Source organism: Rattus norvegicus, chromosome 2, assembly GCF_021556685.1.
Source record: "Rattus norvegicus strain SHRSP/BbbUtx chromosome 2, alternate assembly SHRSP_T2T, whole genome shotgun sequence".
Lineage (NCBI taxonomy): Eukaryota > Metazoa > Chordata > Mammalia > Rodentia > Muridae > Rattus > Rattus norvegicus.
The window spans coordinates 176,006,770-176,025,491 of record NC_141535.1 but is presented as its reverse complement, the minus strand read 5'-3'; the positions used below and the strand labels follow the sequence as shown (position 1 = coordinate 176,025,491).

Sequence of the window (18,722 nt, the reverse complement as noted above, 5' to 3'; positions counted from 1 at the left end):
CCTGTAGACCAGGCTGGACTTGAACTTACAGATCAGCCTCTATCTGCCTTCCAAATGCTAGAATTAAAGGCATGTGCCACCATCACTCAGCAAATCCTTACGGTTTTGGTTTTTTTGTTTTTTTGTTTTTTTAATTTTAAAATTAGAAATGGGAGCATCAGAGACTAAAGGCTAAGAACAAAAAACGAGTAAGAACATGGGGGGTGGGGCGGGGGGAGACAGGGCTGGAGACAGGGCTCAGTGCTTAGGAGTACAGCCTGCTCTTGCAGAGGACCCAGCTTCATTAGCACCCACATGGTGACTCACACTGTAATTCTGGTTCCAAGGGCTCTGATGCCCTTTGCTGGCTTTGGTCAGCAATGTCATTCATGCACATGTGCACAGACGAGCAAGCAGAAAGACACCCATACTCACAAAGTAAAACTAGGATAAAAGGTTTTAACACGTGTGGTATCCCCTGTGAAAGACGCGTCTATCTACACGGCTTTTCTTTGGCCTATTTTTGTCACACACAACTCATTTACCCCAAGCCTCTCAAGCGTTTGCCTGTCTTTGTCTTTCGCTAATGCACTACTGTCATCTCCATGGTAAACGTACTTGTCCTCAGCCTTGGTAAAGATGGTCTTATCCCGAGGATTATTTGCCTTCAGCGAACATATTGGGAGGAGCTCTGGATACATGAAAACCTTGTTTGTGGCCAGGATCCAAGCCACTTGCTTTGGCAAACAGGGAAATTCACTGGCTGTAGGAAAAAAACATCTGAGATAAAATATAACCCAAGAACCAACGAGCTTCACAAAGGCCTGAGTCCACTTCAGCATTCACACAGAGCTCTTCCTCTTACTTGACTCCTCAAGTTTCCAGTCACTTCAACCTTACACATGCCTAACAGCAGATCTGCCAAGCTCAGTCTCTTGTCCGTTCCTGTAAGAACACCTTCTCCACTGACACAGGAGCACAGGCACTAAGAGAACTCACACACTGTTAGACTCACACAGTCTCACCCCATCTCTCTTTTAAAAGTCTTTGCAAGACTTTCAACAAGATTTTTGTTCTTCCAAGACTAAAAAAAATTACAATTTGGTTATTCTCTCTTACAAATCTAGACACCAGTGAGACGAACTTGCCCCTGGGCCTAATGACCTGAATTCAATTCCTGGAACCCATGTGGTAGGAGGAGGAAACCAATTCCTAAGCTGTCTGGTGTACTGTGGGATGTGTGCTCCTTCCTCGCTCTCTTCCCCGCATGTGTGTCTATCAGTCTCTCTCTGAGTGCACGTGCTTAGATATATAAGTGTAATTTCAGAAACAGTACACACAAAGTACCAGTGACATTCCCGTTTTGAATGAAATGCTGATTTGGGAGTTAGGCCCCCCCAAGTTTACAAATGAACTGTAAACATTTGTCACAGGAGGGAAGTACTTTGCCACTGAGCTACATCCCCAGCCACTGCAATTTGACCTTGAAAGTGAACACAACTGAAATTCACAACCTGACTTTCCTTTTTACCAAACCCCAACCAAACCCCAACTACCGTTCACGTAACACAGACCCTCACCACGTGTCAGTCAAGCCCAGCCCAGCAATGTTCCTGCATCCCTAACTTGCCTATTCTTTAGACATTAACATAAAACCATAAAGCCTAGAAAATAGAGGATAAAAGACAGACAGAATAAACTATAAATCTCCTGTACCCTAAGAATTATAGCTACAACATTAATGACTTGCATCTTTCGCTACCCATCAGAACCTGAACGTGACACACGCATCTCCTACCAGTCTTCTTGACGGTTTTATGAGGACTGCAGTCAATGCTGATGTGGGTGAAGTCTTCAATGAGCTGCATAGCCCCCACCCAGTTACAAGGCTGGAACAAGGTCTGGAACCTGGGGTTGAACTGCTGGTGAAGAGCAGTGGAGTTCTCAGCAAAGGTGCCCAGCTCTTTCTGGGAAGAAAGGACACAAAGGGGTTCTGAGGCGACTCTAGATAACTAATACCACAGTCCTCCACCTCTTAAGGAAGAAGGGCCCTTCCTGTGATAGGATTAGAGGCAGATAAACTCAGGAACTAGATCCATGCCATTTGTCTTTTTCTCTTTAATTATTTACTTACTTTTATTTTACATGCATTAGTGTTTTGCCTGCATGTATGTCAGTGTGAGGGAATCAGATTCCCTGGAACTGAAGTTATGGACTGTTGTGAGCTACAGCCAAATGCATGCTGGGAATTGAACCCAGGTTCTTTGGACGAACAGCCCCATGCCTTTTTTTTAATTATTGTCCTGTAACACTCCTCAGTCTTCCAGATGCATGATATAGTCTCAAGGCAGAATGAGGATTCAGCAGTGAGCTGTTATGAAGTACACTAAAAGCCCTAGATTTAACCTCAGCAGCGTGAGGAGGAAGAATGGCAGAATACACATCCCCCAGAGTTTTGAGACAGTCTGACTCTCTAGGCCTGGACAGACCAATTCAGGATCCTCCATTCTCATTCACCAAATACTAAATATGGAAGATAGATAACACCACACAAACACCTCTAGTTTTGGGTTTTCCTGGGGATTTTGTATGTTTTTGTTTTGTTTTTCAAGACAGGGTTCTCTATGTAACAGCCCTGGCTGTACTAAAATTCACTTTGTAGACCAGGCTGGCCTCAAACTCAGAGATCCATCCATCTCTGCCTCCTGAGTGCTGAGATTAAAGGTGTCCACCAGCACCAGCACCAGCACCAGCACCAGCACCAGCGCCAGCACCAGCGCCAGCGCCAGCACCAGCACCAGCACCAGCACCAGCACCAGCACCAGCACCAGCACCAGCACCAGCACCAGCACCCCTGCCCATTTATTGCTTTTGTTTTTTGTCTTGTTTTTACATTTCTGATGGTGGAGAGCTGGCTCAGCAGTTAAAAAGCACTTGCTGCTCTTGCAGACCAAAGTTTGGTCCCCAACACCCGTGTGGTGGCTGACAAACATCCTTGACCCCAGTCCCAGGGCATCTGTCACCCTCTTCTGGCCAACACAAGCATCAAACACACATGTTGTGTACTAGCGTACATGTAGGCAAAATACTTATAGACATACATTAATCTAGTTTTTGAAAATTTTCTGAATGATGTATCAAAAACTATTTTTATCTCATGATCTTATAAATACAAGAAGTGAAGCGCCTCTTTTACCACAAAGGAAGTTTGGCATATTGTCAAATATATCATGAAACCACAAAGGGCTTTCTCCAGATTCTCTTCTCACAAAGCCACTCCTAATGGAAACTTCTATCTTACCTCCTTTCATAGATCTATTATTAAATCTACAAGAATAAGAAAAAACTGGGGGGGAACAGAAGAAGAAAGAGTGGGAAAGAGGGAGGGCCCATTAAACTTTATAAATCTTTCAAAAGACTTAAAAATGTCATAAGCACAATTAATTCTACATTAAACACTAAGGCTGAGCCTAATAAACAGGCAATGAACTCAACATCAATAAAAACAGAAGTATCAAAGGCTAAGAGGGCTGAGAAGCTCAATGAGTGCTTGCCTAACACACAGGAAGCCTTGGGTTATACCCACAGTGCCCATAAGTGGGCACGGTAGTGTGCATCTGTAACTCAAGTACTTATCAAGTAGAGGCAGGAAGATCAGGTCAACTCATGAGTCTGAGGTCAGCTTGAGCAGCATGAGACAACCCCCCCACACCTCAAAAAAGGCAAATCGGATCTCAAGATAAGGAAGAAGCAATTAAACCAACAAGCAAATGAGGAAGCCACAGGACAGGCAGGTACCGTGAACAAACACATGTGGGAGAGAAGGAAAAGAAATGTAGATTACAACCAGTACATAACATTAACAGTTAAAAACGACTTGTTTGGCTACTACCATACTTAAGTCTTCCAAGGTATGGATAAATGGAGCCTTACCAGAAATACTCTGGTGGTACTGGCCTCGGAGCTGAGGTTGGGGTTGGAGGTGGTGAGAAGGTAGATTTGTGTCAAGAGCTGAACATGCTGGGAAGGAAAAAAAAAGACACATTATATATAATGTTGCCAGTTCAGAAAGACAGATCTTCCTGAGAAACCTGCAAATGCATCACACTTATCTTGCTTCTCAGAGAGACTGGAGCAAAGCAGGATCTTGGCATGTGTTTGAGTTATGCGCCTTTGACCAAAACCACAAACTCAGACAAACCTGACCCTCAAACTAGAGAGACTAAGACTGAAACAAGAGAAACTAATACAGCCCGGCATTGAGTTTGAATGCATTACTAAGATTTCTGAAATCTCTAATCCTGCACATTATAGGGCCTTTAAGGTCCTAGCAGAAGGAAGTAGGACGGCCGCCCTGACTTTACCATACTGCTCACTCCTGGCTTCACTGTTAGGCCAGGAGATAGTCCAACTATAAGACCATGAGAAAAGCCTTGCCTGCTGCATCTGCTGCTGAAGCCTGCTCCTTTGTGCCGGGTCAAGAACCAGAGTCTGATGGACTTTCTCCGTCTGAGGCTTCAGCTTCTCCACTTCAGGCTGCTGTCGGACTGAAGATTTTTTCATTTTCAGCTGTTCAAGCAGCTCTTTCACTGTCCGATGTCGTTCGTTTAGTAAGTTGGCCAATGGTTCCTCAAACCTACTCACAACAAGAACATAACTTGTATACTTCCCTAGGTCCACAACACAGCAAATTCCTTGTTAACAGCATATTAACCACTCTGATCACAATGTCCTGCTCCTTAAGCAAATATTTTCCTCAACTATTAGCACTGTGTTCATATAAAATGTCTGGTGTTGGAAGAGTTTGAGCTCATGCCTAGAATGCTTGAAGCCCGAGGTTCAATCCCAACAATTCCACAGAATATTCTGAAATATTTTCCACCTTATATTAACACAATTACTTCTCTCTATAAAACAGAGAGAAGAAATGAAATAAAAATCTAGGAGCAGAGAAACACTTGTGGTACAGTGGGACTCCACCATTCTAGCATTATACTAACACCACTTTAGGACTTCCTCAAAATTGGGGGGCTCTGGCAGACCTTGCCCTTCTCCCCCATTCCCTCTGCCTTGCTAAAGACCGTTACAGCTGGCCACCAAGGTTGATTATTTGGCTACGTCCTCTTCCTGAGGCTGACTAACCGAGTACTGAAGCCCAGCGATCAAAGCCCCCTTTGGGTCAGCAATCAGGATGCCCACTTAACTAACATTAAACACCTGGTCCTCCCGGCTTTTGCTTTTATAAGGCACCATTTGCCTATGGGCCCTGTCTGTCTCCTCTCTATTCAGATGCAGTCGTTTGTCCTCTGGGACAAAGACCCATCCCACCTTCCCCTGTTGCCCTCCCCTTCTCAGCTATGCCCTATCTTCTGCCTGATCCCTTATCCTTGCTCTTTGTCTCTCTGAAGCAAACAAATCTCCTTTGTGCTGAGAGCTTTGTCATGGGTGTCCTTGGCTGATACTTTTCCTAACACCAGTAGCAACAAAGAATATTCCAAAAGTACAGCACTTGGTGTCTCAGTGACCTGCTCGTCCAGCCCTTTCCATTTCAGCTGCCTTCATTCAATTCTTTTTTTTTTTTTCTTTTTTTTTTTTTTCGGGAGCTGAGGACCGAACCCAGGAATTCAATTCTTTAAAAACTCAAAGGCCTAAGTAAGGAGGTACCTGAGTTAGAATGGAGAACACTTGCTTTGTAAGTATTAGTTCTGGGTTTGATTGTCAGCATCAAAAACAAACAAACAAACAAACAGAAAATCAGAATAAAGTCTATCAAGGCCCTTCTACAATGTAACAAGAAAAAAATACACTAAAATCTGAGGCAGCTTAGATAAAAAGAGATGACTTGTTAGTTCAAACATCCACGAAAATAACTTCACCCACGCAAATTCCGTTCTCATGCTTCCTGAGCATATTGGCACATAATGGCCATAACTGCACCCCTACATCTTGAAGAGAAACTATTTTGAAACTATTTTGGGACCACAGCAAGAACCCAAACACCTAAGCACATCAGTTCTGGGTAAACATAAAACAAAAAATAAAGATGACAATATACTAGGCAATCAGAAAAAGAGCTGCTCACCTGGCCACAAGCAACAAGTTATCATATTCCCAGGAGCCTTCTATATTGTGGCAACAGTTAAGTGAAACTTTTGTAATAGGTTAAACATACTTTTTTCTTTAGATTTATTTATTTTTGTTTCCTATGCATGAGTGTTTTGCCCACATGTATGTCTGTGTACTACATTGTTGTATAGCAGTTATCTCCAAGATCAAAATATCCCATCATGCAGGGAAGCTCTTCAAGTCAGTCAGTAAAAACTCAAAAATAACTTCAGGAAGTCCCTGAAACTGAGCCAACTCACTAGACCCCTCCTTCCTATGAGAAAACAATCAAAAGAGCTAAGAGTCCGTCTCAGATAAGTCAAGCTGCCAACAGCAAGGATCAGCCAAACATCCTAAGAAGCAGAAATCAGAAGAGCAGCCTGGAAGGTTAGATCAACAGTGCCACATAGAAAGGACACTCCAGCACCAAACTGTTAAGCTGCCAGCAGTGTGATCTACGTTTCCATATTTCGTGACCTGTCACCATGCTGGGGTGAGTTTTGGGTGATGCAGCTCATCTCTACCTCTGCAATTATCTCCAATAAAACTCAATGGCTCAGATTGGAGAGATGGCTCAGCAGTTAAAAGCACTAACTGCTCTTCCAGAGGGCCCAATGTGTCTTGCCATCACATACTCTCTTGAACTTAATAAAGCTGCCATATGAAAGAACACACTACACAATATCCTCTGATCCAATTCATAAAATATAATTTGTCCATCTAGATAATACAAAATTCTGTACACACCCATCCCTTAAGAATAGTCATAACAACCTGTAGTATGCGCAGAGAGGAATATTAACATTTGCCATATGTTCTCTCCACTCCCTCTCTAAAACTTTTCTTTTTCCGCCCATCCTTCCTTCTTGTCCAATGACGGGCCTCGTTCTATCCTGTACCTGCCTTTACCTGCATAATGAATGACATCAACCTACACAGATCTCTGTGAATTCACACAAAGAAAATCTGTCTTGAAAAAACAAAAATAAACAAAAAAATTACCCAGTACAATAATAAATATATTTTTTGAGACAGGATGTTTGTGTAGCCCTGACTGTCCTGGAACTCTCTCTGTAGACCAGGCTGACCTCGAACTTAGGAATTCATCTGTCTCTGCCTCCCAAGTGCAGGGATTAAAGACCTGAGCCACCACTACCCATCTACTTTAGATCTATTTAATAAATAATGGTCCTCGAAACTTTTCAGAGACCTGCTAAATATGAGTTTTAAAATGTTTAATGTAAAAAACTTTACTATGACTAACAGTCCTCAAGGTCTCTAAAGAACTCCACCTGGAACACGCTTTAGTGTGGCAAGGACAGCCTCTAGGTGAAAAGCTGCCCTTCACCCCACCCACTGCCAGGACCCTGTACAAACCGGACAGGTGTTGGGGAGCTGACTGCCCCACTGTGCCTACACAATGTACACGCATCCTCCAAGCTCCTCCTCCATGGGAGTGTCTGCTGGATCTTTGGTTTGGGTGGCCAAAGACTGACTCTGCCCTAGATTCAGGACCTACTTGGCGTATACCTACTGAATCGCTGTTAGGTCCCCAAGCTCCTTCTATGACTCAAGCATGTGAGTCTACTGCCTTCTCTGCAATGTGGACCTTAACAGAGATTACAGGCAGTGGTAATGCTAACATATCGTAAATTTTATCTCTTTTGATAAAATTAGAAAAGTATTGAAGGCTGTACAGAAATGACTTGAGTTGTCCTCTTCTAGGTCACATGGACTCCAATAAGCGCCGTCAACCAACAGCCCAAGTCTAATTAATGCCCGTTCTTGAGGGTAGGAGCTTTCTTTCTCCTCTGGTCTTGGGACTTCCCTCAGCAAACTTACCAGGATTGTGGGCCAGGAAATTTCAAATGTATACCCTGGATAAAAACTTTCCCTAAATTCCTTAACTTTCCCCTCTCTCCCTGGTGACCTGCCGCAGCAGTATTTGAAGATCAACTACAGACTGCTTGGCCAAGGCGAGCAGGTGTCAGCCCCACAGCAACTTACCCAAGGAGGGCCAGACTCACAGACTGCTCCAACCAGCTCTGTGCCTCCCTAGCTCCAGAGGATCCCACAGAGCCTGGACAATGAGTAAAGAGCCTGTTCTTCCTGGCCTGGGCCAACATTCAAACTTTCCTGGATCCTCAACTACGATACCCAGATGTCAGCAGGAAGTGGTCACAGAAGATAATGTCACCCCTTATCACTTACTAGTAACTTTATACAAAAAGGCTTGTTTCTGGCTCGTAGGTCATCATAGCAGGATATCTGCTCACTAAATGCCTAAATAGCAAATGAGATGCTGATGACAAACAATGAACAGCACGGGGATGTCACGGTGGAGGGTAGTTTCTGTGGCTGGCCTCGCGACGCTGGACAGACCTCTCAGCACCGCTCGCCTGGAGGAGCTGCTCTGAGGCCCAGCAATGCTTTTGCTCCTTTCCCAAACAGATACAGCGCTGTCTATAGCTGCACTGCCCCAAAATAAGGAGACTGTTTTTGTTTGTTTGACAACAAACTTACCTCCAGGGCTCCCCATCCTAAACAAGAAACTGATTAAAAATTTATTTTAATTAAAAATAAAATCAAATCTTTTCAAAGTACATTAATCCCTTCACTCTAAGTCTCATCCGGCATACCGTAGGGCTTGAGGGGTGTTGAAGCTAGGCCGGGATTCTGTTACACGCTCCTCTTCCTCTGGGCCATCGTCTTCCATATTGGAGAATCCCATTTCATCTTGGAACTGTGCAGGGGGGAAAAGAGGACAATTTTCTCAAGAAAATGGCCCCTATTTACATACATCTCTAGCAATGAGAAACATAAATAAAAACTACACAATTTTTAATAATACTGAACCCAAAAGAGAGCCTACGGGGTGGTTGGCTCAGAGGTTAAGAACACTAGCTGCTCTGTCAGAGGACTCAAGTTCAAGCCCCATCCCCAATATGATAGCTCACAACCGTCTGTAACTCCAGTCCAGAAAATCCAACGGCCTCTTCTGACCTTCAGGACACCAAGCATGCAATACAAAGACACACACGCAGCAAAACCACACAGTGACATAAAGACAGTATGTCTCCTCACTCTTCATCAAGGAAACTCTGCTCTGCAGTTGACAGAGACCACTACGAAAGTACAACCAATCAAAACGCAGAGCTGCGGAGCCAGTCACAGAGAACACATCTGCAGCAGACTCCTGCCCGGCCAATAAAGAATATCACAATACACTCCCAACCAGTGCAAAGGACACATTACAGCACACTCCTGCCCAATCACAAAGGAAATGATACACATAAGGCTCAGGGAACACTGCAAAAGGGGAAGCAGAAAGACTGTAAGAGCTAGAGGAACAACTACCTAACGTGGGTGCTGGGAACTATAGTGATGTGAATAGTAAAGCCTTTGTGCCTGGCTTAGAGTGGAATAATTCAACAAAGCTTTTACTATGTTTGGGTCAATCAGTAGAAGCTGAGAAATTGTTTTGAGACTGCTTGAACCTTGAGGAAATGTTGTCTCTCTAAAGAACCTGCATTTAGGGCTAAATGAGAATTTGCAATTGCACTGCCCTTGGCCCTAAGAGACTCCTGGAAACCTGGAGTTCTTACTTTTGATTATGGCTAGCCATGGTCAGGAGGGACTAAGATTTGTGTGGGTCACTTGCTGGTGCCCAACATTGTGGACCAGGAGGGAGAGAAGTCAGACCGAGGCTGGACATAAAAGAAGCTGTGCTCGCACGGAAGTAAGTGCATCTCCAGTTCTGGCAGAGGGCATGGGAAATTCAACTGTTCAACATACTCAAGGGTATGTTCAAATTAATTAGAAACCTACATAGCCAGCAGATTAGAGGTGATTAAAGGAATCAGTGGCAGCACTCGGATGTACTCAGCCTATTTGAGACAGGTAATAAACAACTGGGCTATGCAGAATAGAATTATACCACAGGACTAGAAGGACTTAGTGACACCTATATTTGAAGCTGTCCTCAACTGCAATGGCTTACATGGTGGAGAGAAGAATCGGTGGCCATAGAACAACAGAACCAGGTTAAAGAAATAAATATAACAAAGGATCATTTGTTAGGTGAGGGTCGATTTGCCGACTGGCATAAGCAGATAACTTGATTATACCACGATAGTACAACATCATTTAGTGGCTTTAAGGCTCGGAACAGAGGAGAAGAAGCAAGAAAAAGGACTCTATCTTTTACTAAAATTACCCAAGGCTCTGTTGAGGTTCTCATTGACTTACAAAGATTAACTTCAGCAGAACAAAAAGCAATACCACATTCAGGTGTAAGAAAGGTGCTACTTGAATATGCAAATAAAGAATGCCAAAAAGCGGGGTTGGGGATTTAGCTCAGTGGTAGAGCGCTTGCCTAGGAAGCGCAAGGCCCTGGGTTCGGTCCCCAGCTCCAAAAAGAAAAAAAAAAAAAAAAAAAAAAAAAAAAAAAAAAAAAAAAAAAAAAAAAAGAATGCCAAAAAGCAGTAAGACCATTAAAATTAAAACCTCAAGCTATGGGGTTGGAGAGATGGCTCAGCAGTTAAGAGCACCCGACTACTCTTCCAGAGGTCCTGAGTTCAATTCCCAGCAACCACACGGTGGCTCACAACCATCTGTAAAGAGATCCGATGCCCTCTTCTGGTGTGTCTGAAGACAGCTACAGTGTACTTATATATAATAAATGAATAAATCTTTAAAAAAAAACAAAAAAACCTCAAGCTATGTCCCCAAAGGAGTGGCTTAAAACTACTGCTGATGATCAACCTACTAGATATGATGCAACGTTAATTGGACAATCCTTAGCTAAAGGTTTTAACTCAAAAACGTGATACTTCAACCGTGGGAAAGTTGGACATTTGAAAAAAAAAAAAGAATGTAGTCATTTGCTTACTAAAGGAAATGCCTAATTTCAAAATAAAATCTACCATCAAGAATTTGTAATAGATGTGAAAAGGGCAGATATTGGGCTAATGAACGCCAATCAGCAGATCGCCAAGGTGATTTTTTACATTGGGGAAACCAGACAAGGAACCCAAGGATCTCAGGACCCAAGAACAAACAACACAAAGCAACAGTGTCCTGTCAGCCCTGGGCCGGTTCACCAACAAGGCGGTCAGGGGACAGAAGCTCCGCTTCGGAGATTTAATGCACGCTACTCAGGCAGTGCTGCTCTTCCACTCCGTGGGTATTTTCCCTGTCTCCACAAACCCCGATATAAATAGCCACTGGAACAGTAGGGATAATTTTGGGAAGTAGTAGTTTCACAACTTAAGAGCTTTATTTATATCCAGAATTAATAGATGAAGATTATTAAGGTGAAATTAAAATCGAGACTTATGTTATGAAAATCATACAATTAGATCCATGTGATGGCTCAATTACTATTACTCCCATATCAGGTAAAGCAGTTCCAATACATAGGGCAGGAGGACTTGGAAGTTGTGAAGGTTTGCATATGCTTGGCCCACATTAGAAGGTGTGGCCTTGCTGGAGGAAGTGTGTCGCTGTAGGGGTGGCCTTTGGGACCCTCCTCCTAGCCACATGGGAGCCAGTCTTTTCCTAGCAGCCTTCAGATGCAGATGTAGAACTCTCAGCTACTCCTGCACCATGCCTGCCTGGACTCTGCCATGTTCCCGCCTAGATGATAATGGACTGAACCTCTGAACCTGTAAGCCAGCCCCAATTATAAGAGTTGCCTGGGTCGGGATGGAGAGATGGCTTAGTGGTTAAGAGCACTGACTGCTCTTCCAGAGGTCCTGAGTTCAAATCCTAGGAACCACATGGTGGCTCACAACCATTTGTAATGAGATCTGATGCCCTCTTCTGGTGTATCTGAGGACAGGGACAGTGTACGTCTATATAATAAATAAATCTTAAAAAAAAAAAAAAAAGAGTTGCCTGGGTCATGGTGTCTCTTCATAGCAATGGAAACCCTAAGACACAAGTACTGAGAGGAAAGTATTTTGGCAAATTGTTATCAATGATGAAAGGCCAAAATTAAGGTAAATGAGAAACGATATTCAAATTAGAAGTTTAGTGGACACTGGGACAAATATATCTATAATTTCTGAAGAATCATAGAATCAAAATTGGCCTTTGCAAGAAGTCTCCACTCAGTTTATAGGTGTTGGAACAGTATCTCATGTGAACCAGTGTTGACTGAATGTTCAGAAGGTCAAACAGGAAAGTTAAAACCACATGTGGCTGACATAGCCATAACCCTATGGGGAAGGGATTTGTTAGAACAATGGGGAACTCAAATTAGTAGTCCTTCAATTTCAGAAACAGTTCATAAGATTATATTTAAAATGAGTTATATTCCTGGAAAACGTATTGGAAAAAAAATTATCACGGAAGATCACAGGCTATACAGGTTGTCCATAAGCAGGGGAAAGAAGGAGTTAGCTTTCCAAATTTAGACTAGAGGTCACTGTTAATAATGTACCAACAGCCCTGCCTTTAAAATGGCTAGATGGAAATGAACAGATCAATGGTCCTTAACAAAAGAAAAAATACAGGCACTTGAGCAGAAACAACTGATGTTAACCATACTGAGGAGTCTATTCGTCCTTGGTATTCGTAATGAAGAAGAAATCAGGAAAATGGAGAATAGGAACAAATTTAAGAGTGGTAAATAAAGTAATGCAGCCTGTGGGTTCTTTGCAGACTTGAATTCATTTGCTTTCTATATTACCTAGAACTTGGCCTATGATAGTTACTGATCTAAAAGATTGTCTTTTTTACTATTCCCTTACAAAATCAGGACAGAAAAATTTGCTTTTATTGTGACCATGTATAATAACATTAAACCTGTAGAGAGATATCAGTGAAATGTCTTCCTCAGGGCATGTTAAATAGTTAATGCATGTCAATACCAGGGGCAACAATAGCTAACAATAACTTACAAACTGGTTCCTCCATCCATCATTTACTATTACATGGATGATACTTTATTGGCTGACTCTGACACAAATACCTTAGGAAAAATGTTTAATGAAACAGAAAAAGAATTTACCTTACTGGGGACTACAGATTGCACCTGAAAAAAATACAGAAAGGAAAGTCTATAAATTATTTAAAATTTAAACTGAGTCAACAAAAAAAATTCAACCTTAAAAGGTTCAGATTATAAGAGACAAATTAAAAATGCTTAATAATTTTCAAAAATTATTGGGAGCTATTAATTGGTTATGCCTTAACTACTACTGGATTAACTACTCAAGAGTTAAATAATTTGTCTCTAACCCTGCAATGTGATTCAAATTTAAACAGCTCATAAAAATTAATGGCTAAAGCAGAAAAGGAACCGGCCCAAACAGAACAGCGATAGTAAGGTGCCCATGTGAACAGACTAGACCCTAGACTTGACTATATTTTAGTTATTTTACTATCTAATCATTCTGGAATAATTTGGTAAGGAGAAGATAATATTTTAGAATGATTTTTTTTTTACCATATAAACAGACTAAAATACTAAAAACCTATATAGAAAAAGTTTTTGAATTAGTTATTAGAGGCAGAATAAGACTTTGTCAGTCAACAGAATTTGATCCAACCAGAGATCGTAGTCCCATAAACAAAGGCTCAAATTACATAATTATGGATGATTGATGATAATTGGCAGAGAGCCAGCAGTAATTACTTGGAAGAAATTAACAATAAAGATGCCCCCCCAAAAACAGACTTCAATTTTTAAAAAGGACAGAATGAATTCTCCCATGAATATTTAAAAACAAAAGAAATCACTGATCTTCAAAGCTTTAACATTTTTACAATGATGCAAATAAATTAAGAATGTCAGGTTATGAATCAGGAAACATAAGTAAAGTAATTCAAAGTCCCTATTCTGTTCAAAAATCAGGGTTATGTGCAATTCTTATGGTACTATTAGATTTTTCTAATAGTTCTAAGTATAATTAGATTCTCAATATGCATTAGTTTTTTACATATAGAAACTGTTGAACTTGTTGCTGATAAGTCAGAATTAACCTTATTATTTATGCAACTGCAACAGGCAATTAGAGACAGAAAGTACCTATTGTATAGAACTCCTACTTGTTCTCTCATACTAGATTGCCAGGACCACTTACAAAATGGAAATAAACCAACTATCAATAGGAAATGTGTTAGAAACATCAAATTTTCAATGACATGCATCACATTAAGAGTAAAGACCTAAGGAAGATGCTCTCGGTGCCATGGCAACAAGCTAAGGAACCATTAACAATTGTCACAATTGTTCCTTATATAATCAAATCTCTTTACCTGCAGGTAGTAATCCTAAAGGCAAACAAAGAAATGAAATTTGGGAAATAGATGTATTTCATTTAACAGAATTTGAAAGGCTAAATGATATACATCATACTTTTGATACTTATTCAGGGTTTCCAAGGGTAACTGCCTTAAGGTCTATTAATGGCAGACTGTGTAATTACACATTTATCAGAAACAATGGCTATTAGAGGGGATCCTACAACAAATTAAAACTGGTAAGCCCCCTATACTTATGTTTCTAATAAAATGAAACAATTTTTCACATGATATAAAGCATACAACAGATATTCTTCAGGACCCTATAGGACAAGCAACTGTGGAAAGATCTAATCATGCATTAAATGAGATGCTTTTAAAATGAAAAGGGAAAACAACAAAAAGCTCCAAAGTCAGACTGAACAATGCTGTGTTAACTTTAAAAGTTTTAAATGCTAATGAAACAGAAACAACAGCAACCAAACAGCATTGGATTATAGAAGAACAAGGATGTCTTAACTCAGAATGGAAAGCAGAGAAGGCATGGTGGTGGGGTAGAAGAAATGCCTTTGTTTCTACAAGAGGAAAAAATCCATGGATTCCATCAAAACTAATTGAAATTTGACATGAGCAAAAGAGAAGCCATGGCTGCTGATGTGGATAGCATGGCTTTAAGAAGGAAAAAACGGGGGTTGGGGTTTAGCTCAGTGGTAGAGCGCTTGCCTAGCAAGCACAAGGCCCTGGGTTCGGTCCCCAGCTCCGAAAAAAAGAACCAAAAAAAAAGAAAAGAAACTGGCTGATGAAGGGGAAACAATAATTTGACTGACTGTCTGGGAAGTCTCTGAACACTACAGCCTATTTCTCGCTGTCCTGTCTGTGGTAACGGAACAGGTAACAGGGACAAATCATAATTATTGGGCTTATATTTCTAATCTACCAACTAACACAGGAGTATACTGGGTAGACGTGGGTATTCCTGTGGTTGACAATGAATCTTCTTGGTTACCTAGTCTTTATGACCATCAGGGACCTGCTCAACCTGCAGAGGGTAAAGAAATTATAAATTATACTGTGGAAATTAAAGAAATTCCTACTTATATGGGTTATGAAATTCTTTGTTTAAATATAACTTCTCAAATTTGGTTATCTAGAATTGATCATAGCACTAAGCAGAATTCTTATAGAAACTCTTAAGAAACAGAATTCTTTTTTTTAAAGATTTATTTATTATATATAAGCACACTATATCTGTCTTCAGACTCACCAGAAGAGGGAATCAGATCTTATTACAGATGGTTGTGAGCCACCCTGTGGTTACTGGGATTTGAACTCAGGACCTCTGGAAAAGCAGTCAGTGCTCTCAACCACTGAGCCATCTCTCCAGCCCCAAGAAATAGAAATCTTATTCTATTCTTCATATATTTGCATTTGAGGGACAAAAGATTAATAGCACTATTTCTAATAAAGAGTTGATTAGATATACTGACAGCGAAGCATAGGTAGGAACCCTTAGGTGACAGTTAGTATCACCCACGGAGAAGTCACTGACTAGCGCCCTTAGGGGTCCCCTCCAGGACTATACTCTCACTCAGAATTGAAATGGCGATTGTCCAATTCAAGTAAAACAGGAAGTTACCTCTGCATCTAAATACTCTATTGAGAGGAATGGAGTTGGAATGCCCTCTACTACAATTCGGTACTTCTATTCAGGATAATTTGCAGTAATTAGCAAGTGCTTCTCACCACTTGAAGCAGGGAACAGTGACTTAAACTTTAATAACGACAGATTTCACTTGCCCTTTAACAGATCAAAGTCACACCTTTACGTACCATTACCTTATCTGTACTGTGAGACACATTCAGTGGCACTCTAATATTATTACAGCGTCACTGTAGACGCCGTACTCTTCAGACCTGTGCCAATGCTGGTATGTCTTTACATGCTGCTTTTCAGAGTGGATACCGTGAGGTTGTCAAGACTCACCTGTGATAATGCTACTACAGACCCTTGCTGAAGGAATATTAGAAAAAAAAACAACAGAAGGGAGACTGATAAGAGCTAAGGTACTGGGAATCATGGCAGTAACTGAAACTGCTACCACAGCTTGAGTTGCTCTTCATAAAGAAGTTCAAACTGCCGAGTTTGTGAAAGACTGGAATACGCATTCTCATAAATTTTGGATTCAACAAAGTCAGATAGGAAAACAGTTGATGCAGTAGCCGAATCAAGAGAAGCTGGAATACTCATTGGAGATCAATCAGAATTATTGAGAGAACAAATGAAATGTGATTGGAATGTCGTCACTTTTCTTTTTTTTTCTTTTTTTCGGAGCTGGGGACCGAACCCAGGGCCTTGTGCTTGCTAGGCAAGGGCTCTACCATTGAGCTAAATCCCCAACCCCTTCGTCACTTCTTATTGTATTATGCCTTTAAGATTCAAGGACTGGGGCTGGAGAGATGGCTCAGGGGTTAAGAGCACTGACTGCTCTTCCAGAGATCCTGAGTTCAATTCCCAGCAACCACGTGGTGGCTCACAACCATCTGTAAAGAGATCCAATGCCCTCTTCTGGCCTGTAGGCATACATGCAGGCAGAAGGCTGTATGATGTATACATAGTAAATAAAGAAAAAAGAAAAAGATTCAAGGATGGCAAATATGATTGGGAAAAGGTTAAAATGCATTTGTTAGGTCATCTTAGCTCTTCTCAAATGGTTATGATTTGCAGAAAGAAAGTATAGAAACATTTTCAAAGAAGATGCCTGAAATGACAGGAATGGATGTTATAGAATATCTTACAGATGCTGTAGCCTCATTTAATCCCATGAATCGTTTTGATACGTTTCTTGCTTTTGTGATTTTTACAATTCTTTATGATGACTTTACTGGCTTTGAAATGTGTGCTGATGTATTTGCATAAATCTGTCAGACAACTAGATAGGCAAAAGAGCATATTTAGTGTATAACTTCATAATCTTCGACAGAATTGTTATCCCTCACCTTAAAACAGAAGGGGGGGGGGGCTGGAGAGATGGCTCAGCGGTTAAGAGCACCCGACTGCTCTTCCAGAGGTCATGAGTTCAATTCCCAGCAACAACATGGTGGCTCACAACCATCTGTAAAGAGATCTGATGCCCTCTTCTGGTGTATCTGAAGACAGCTACAGTGTACTTATATATAATAAATAAATAAATCTTAAAAAAAAAAAAAAAAAAACAGAAGAGGGGAAGGCGTAGTGGTATGTATGTATAATAGTAAAGCCTTTGTGTGTGTCTTTGAGTGCAGGGTTTCAGCTAAGCCTTTACTATGGGCGGGTCAATCAGTAGAAACGGAGAAATTGTTCTGCGACTGTTTGAACCTTGAAGAAATGTCTCTCTAGAGAATCTGCATTTAGTGTTACCTGAGAATTGGCAGCCGTACCAACCTTGCTCCTAAGGTATTCCTGGCAAAACTGGAGTTCTTAATTTTGATTATGGCTAGCCATGGTCAAAAGGGACTGAAGTTTGTGTGGGCCATCTGCTCTCACAGGCAGCAAGGGCAAGATAACTTTGTATTTGGAACCTTTCCAGCCCCAAATAACCTTGTAGAATGTTTGAATAAAGTAACTGGAGTGAGTTAGCTGGGTTTCAGTCTTTTCTGAGAAGGCTGAACCACTCTGCTCCTTTGGAAAATGAAGGCTTAGCATCTTGGTGGGCTTCTCTCTCTGTGTGGCACCTATAACCCGACATCTGAACTTAGGTCCTCTGGAAAAGCAGCAGGTGCTCTCAAATGCTGAGCCATCTCTCCAGTTTCCGCATACAACCAAAAAATCTTCCAAGAGACAGATTTACCTGCTACTCCCCTTTAGAACCACCCAGTCCAATCTCTCTTTGGAGGGTAAACTTTCCTGGGCTATACAAATTTCTGCTTCAACTAAAAAATTGCCTAAAATCAAGATACAATTTTATGATCAAAATCTCTGATCAGTGTCCTAATGATAGTCTGCAAAGGTAGCCTGTAGGAAGAACATGTAGAAGATGATCAAGAGGCTACCACTTAGAACTTTCTGGCCACTCTACTCCTAGGTGGCCCTGACACAGACAGACCATTCTGCTGGAAAGACAATTGTGAATAATAAAGGACAGAGCGTTCTACAGAATTCCACTAAGCCACTGAGTCAAAACTCATTACTCACCGTCTCAAACAGCTCCTCCATCAACCCATTCACTTCTTTTTCTGTAAAGAAGCAGCAAAGGAGTCTGTTAGCACTGCAGTCTGTTTGTAGTAAGGAGGAACTTCGAGGAGATAACAAATGCTGTGTCTCCAAGGCATCCGACCAAATGCTCATATCCATCCTGCATGCAGCCACTCAAAAGTTATGAAACATCAGCCATATCTCAACTCCTAATCAG

General features: G+C 41.4%; 1 protein-coding gene across 40 annotated transcripts in view; it reads right to left on the bottom strand.

The window, feature by feature from the left end:
- The window catches only part of Gon4l (gon-4 like), a 73,506-nt gene that overhangs the window by 19,564 nt on the left and 35,220 nt on the right, over positions 1-18,722 (bottom strand). For 29 of the 40 annotated variants that reach the window (NM_001024797.1, XM_087630788.1, XM_087630808.1 and 26 more), the window contains 7 exon segments: positions 598-742; positions 1,778-1,946; positions 3,913-3,999; positions 4,417-4,615; positions 8,724-8,827; positions 13,100-13,123; positions 18,506-18,546. In NM_001024797.1, coding sequence (NP_001019968.1) covers positions 598-742; positions 1,778-1,946; positions 3,913-3,999; positions 4,417-4,615; positions 8,724-8,827; positions 13,100-13,123; positions 18,506-18,546 — 769 coding nt within the window. 40 annotated transcript variants of the gene reach the window in all.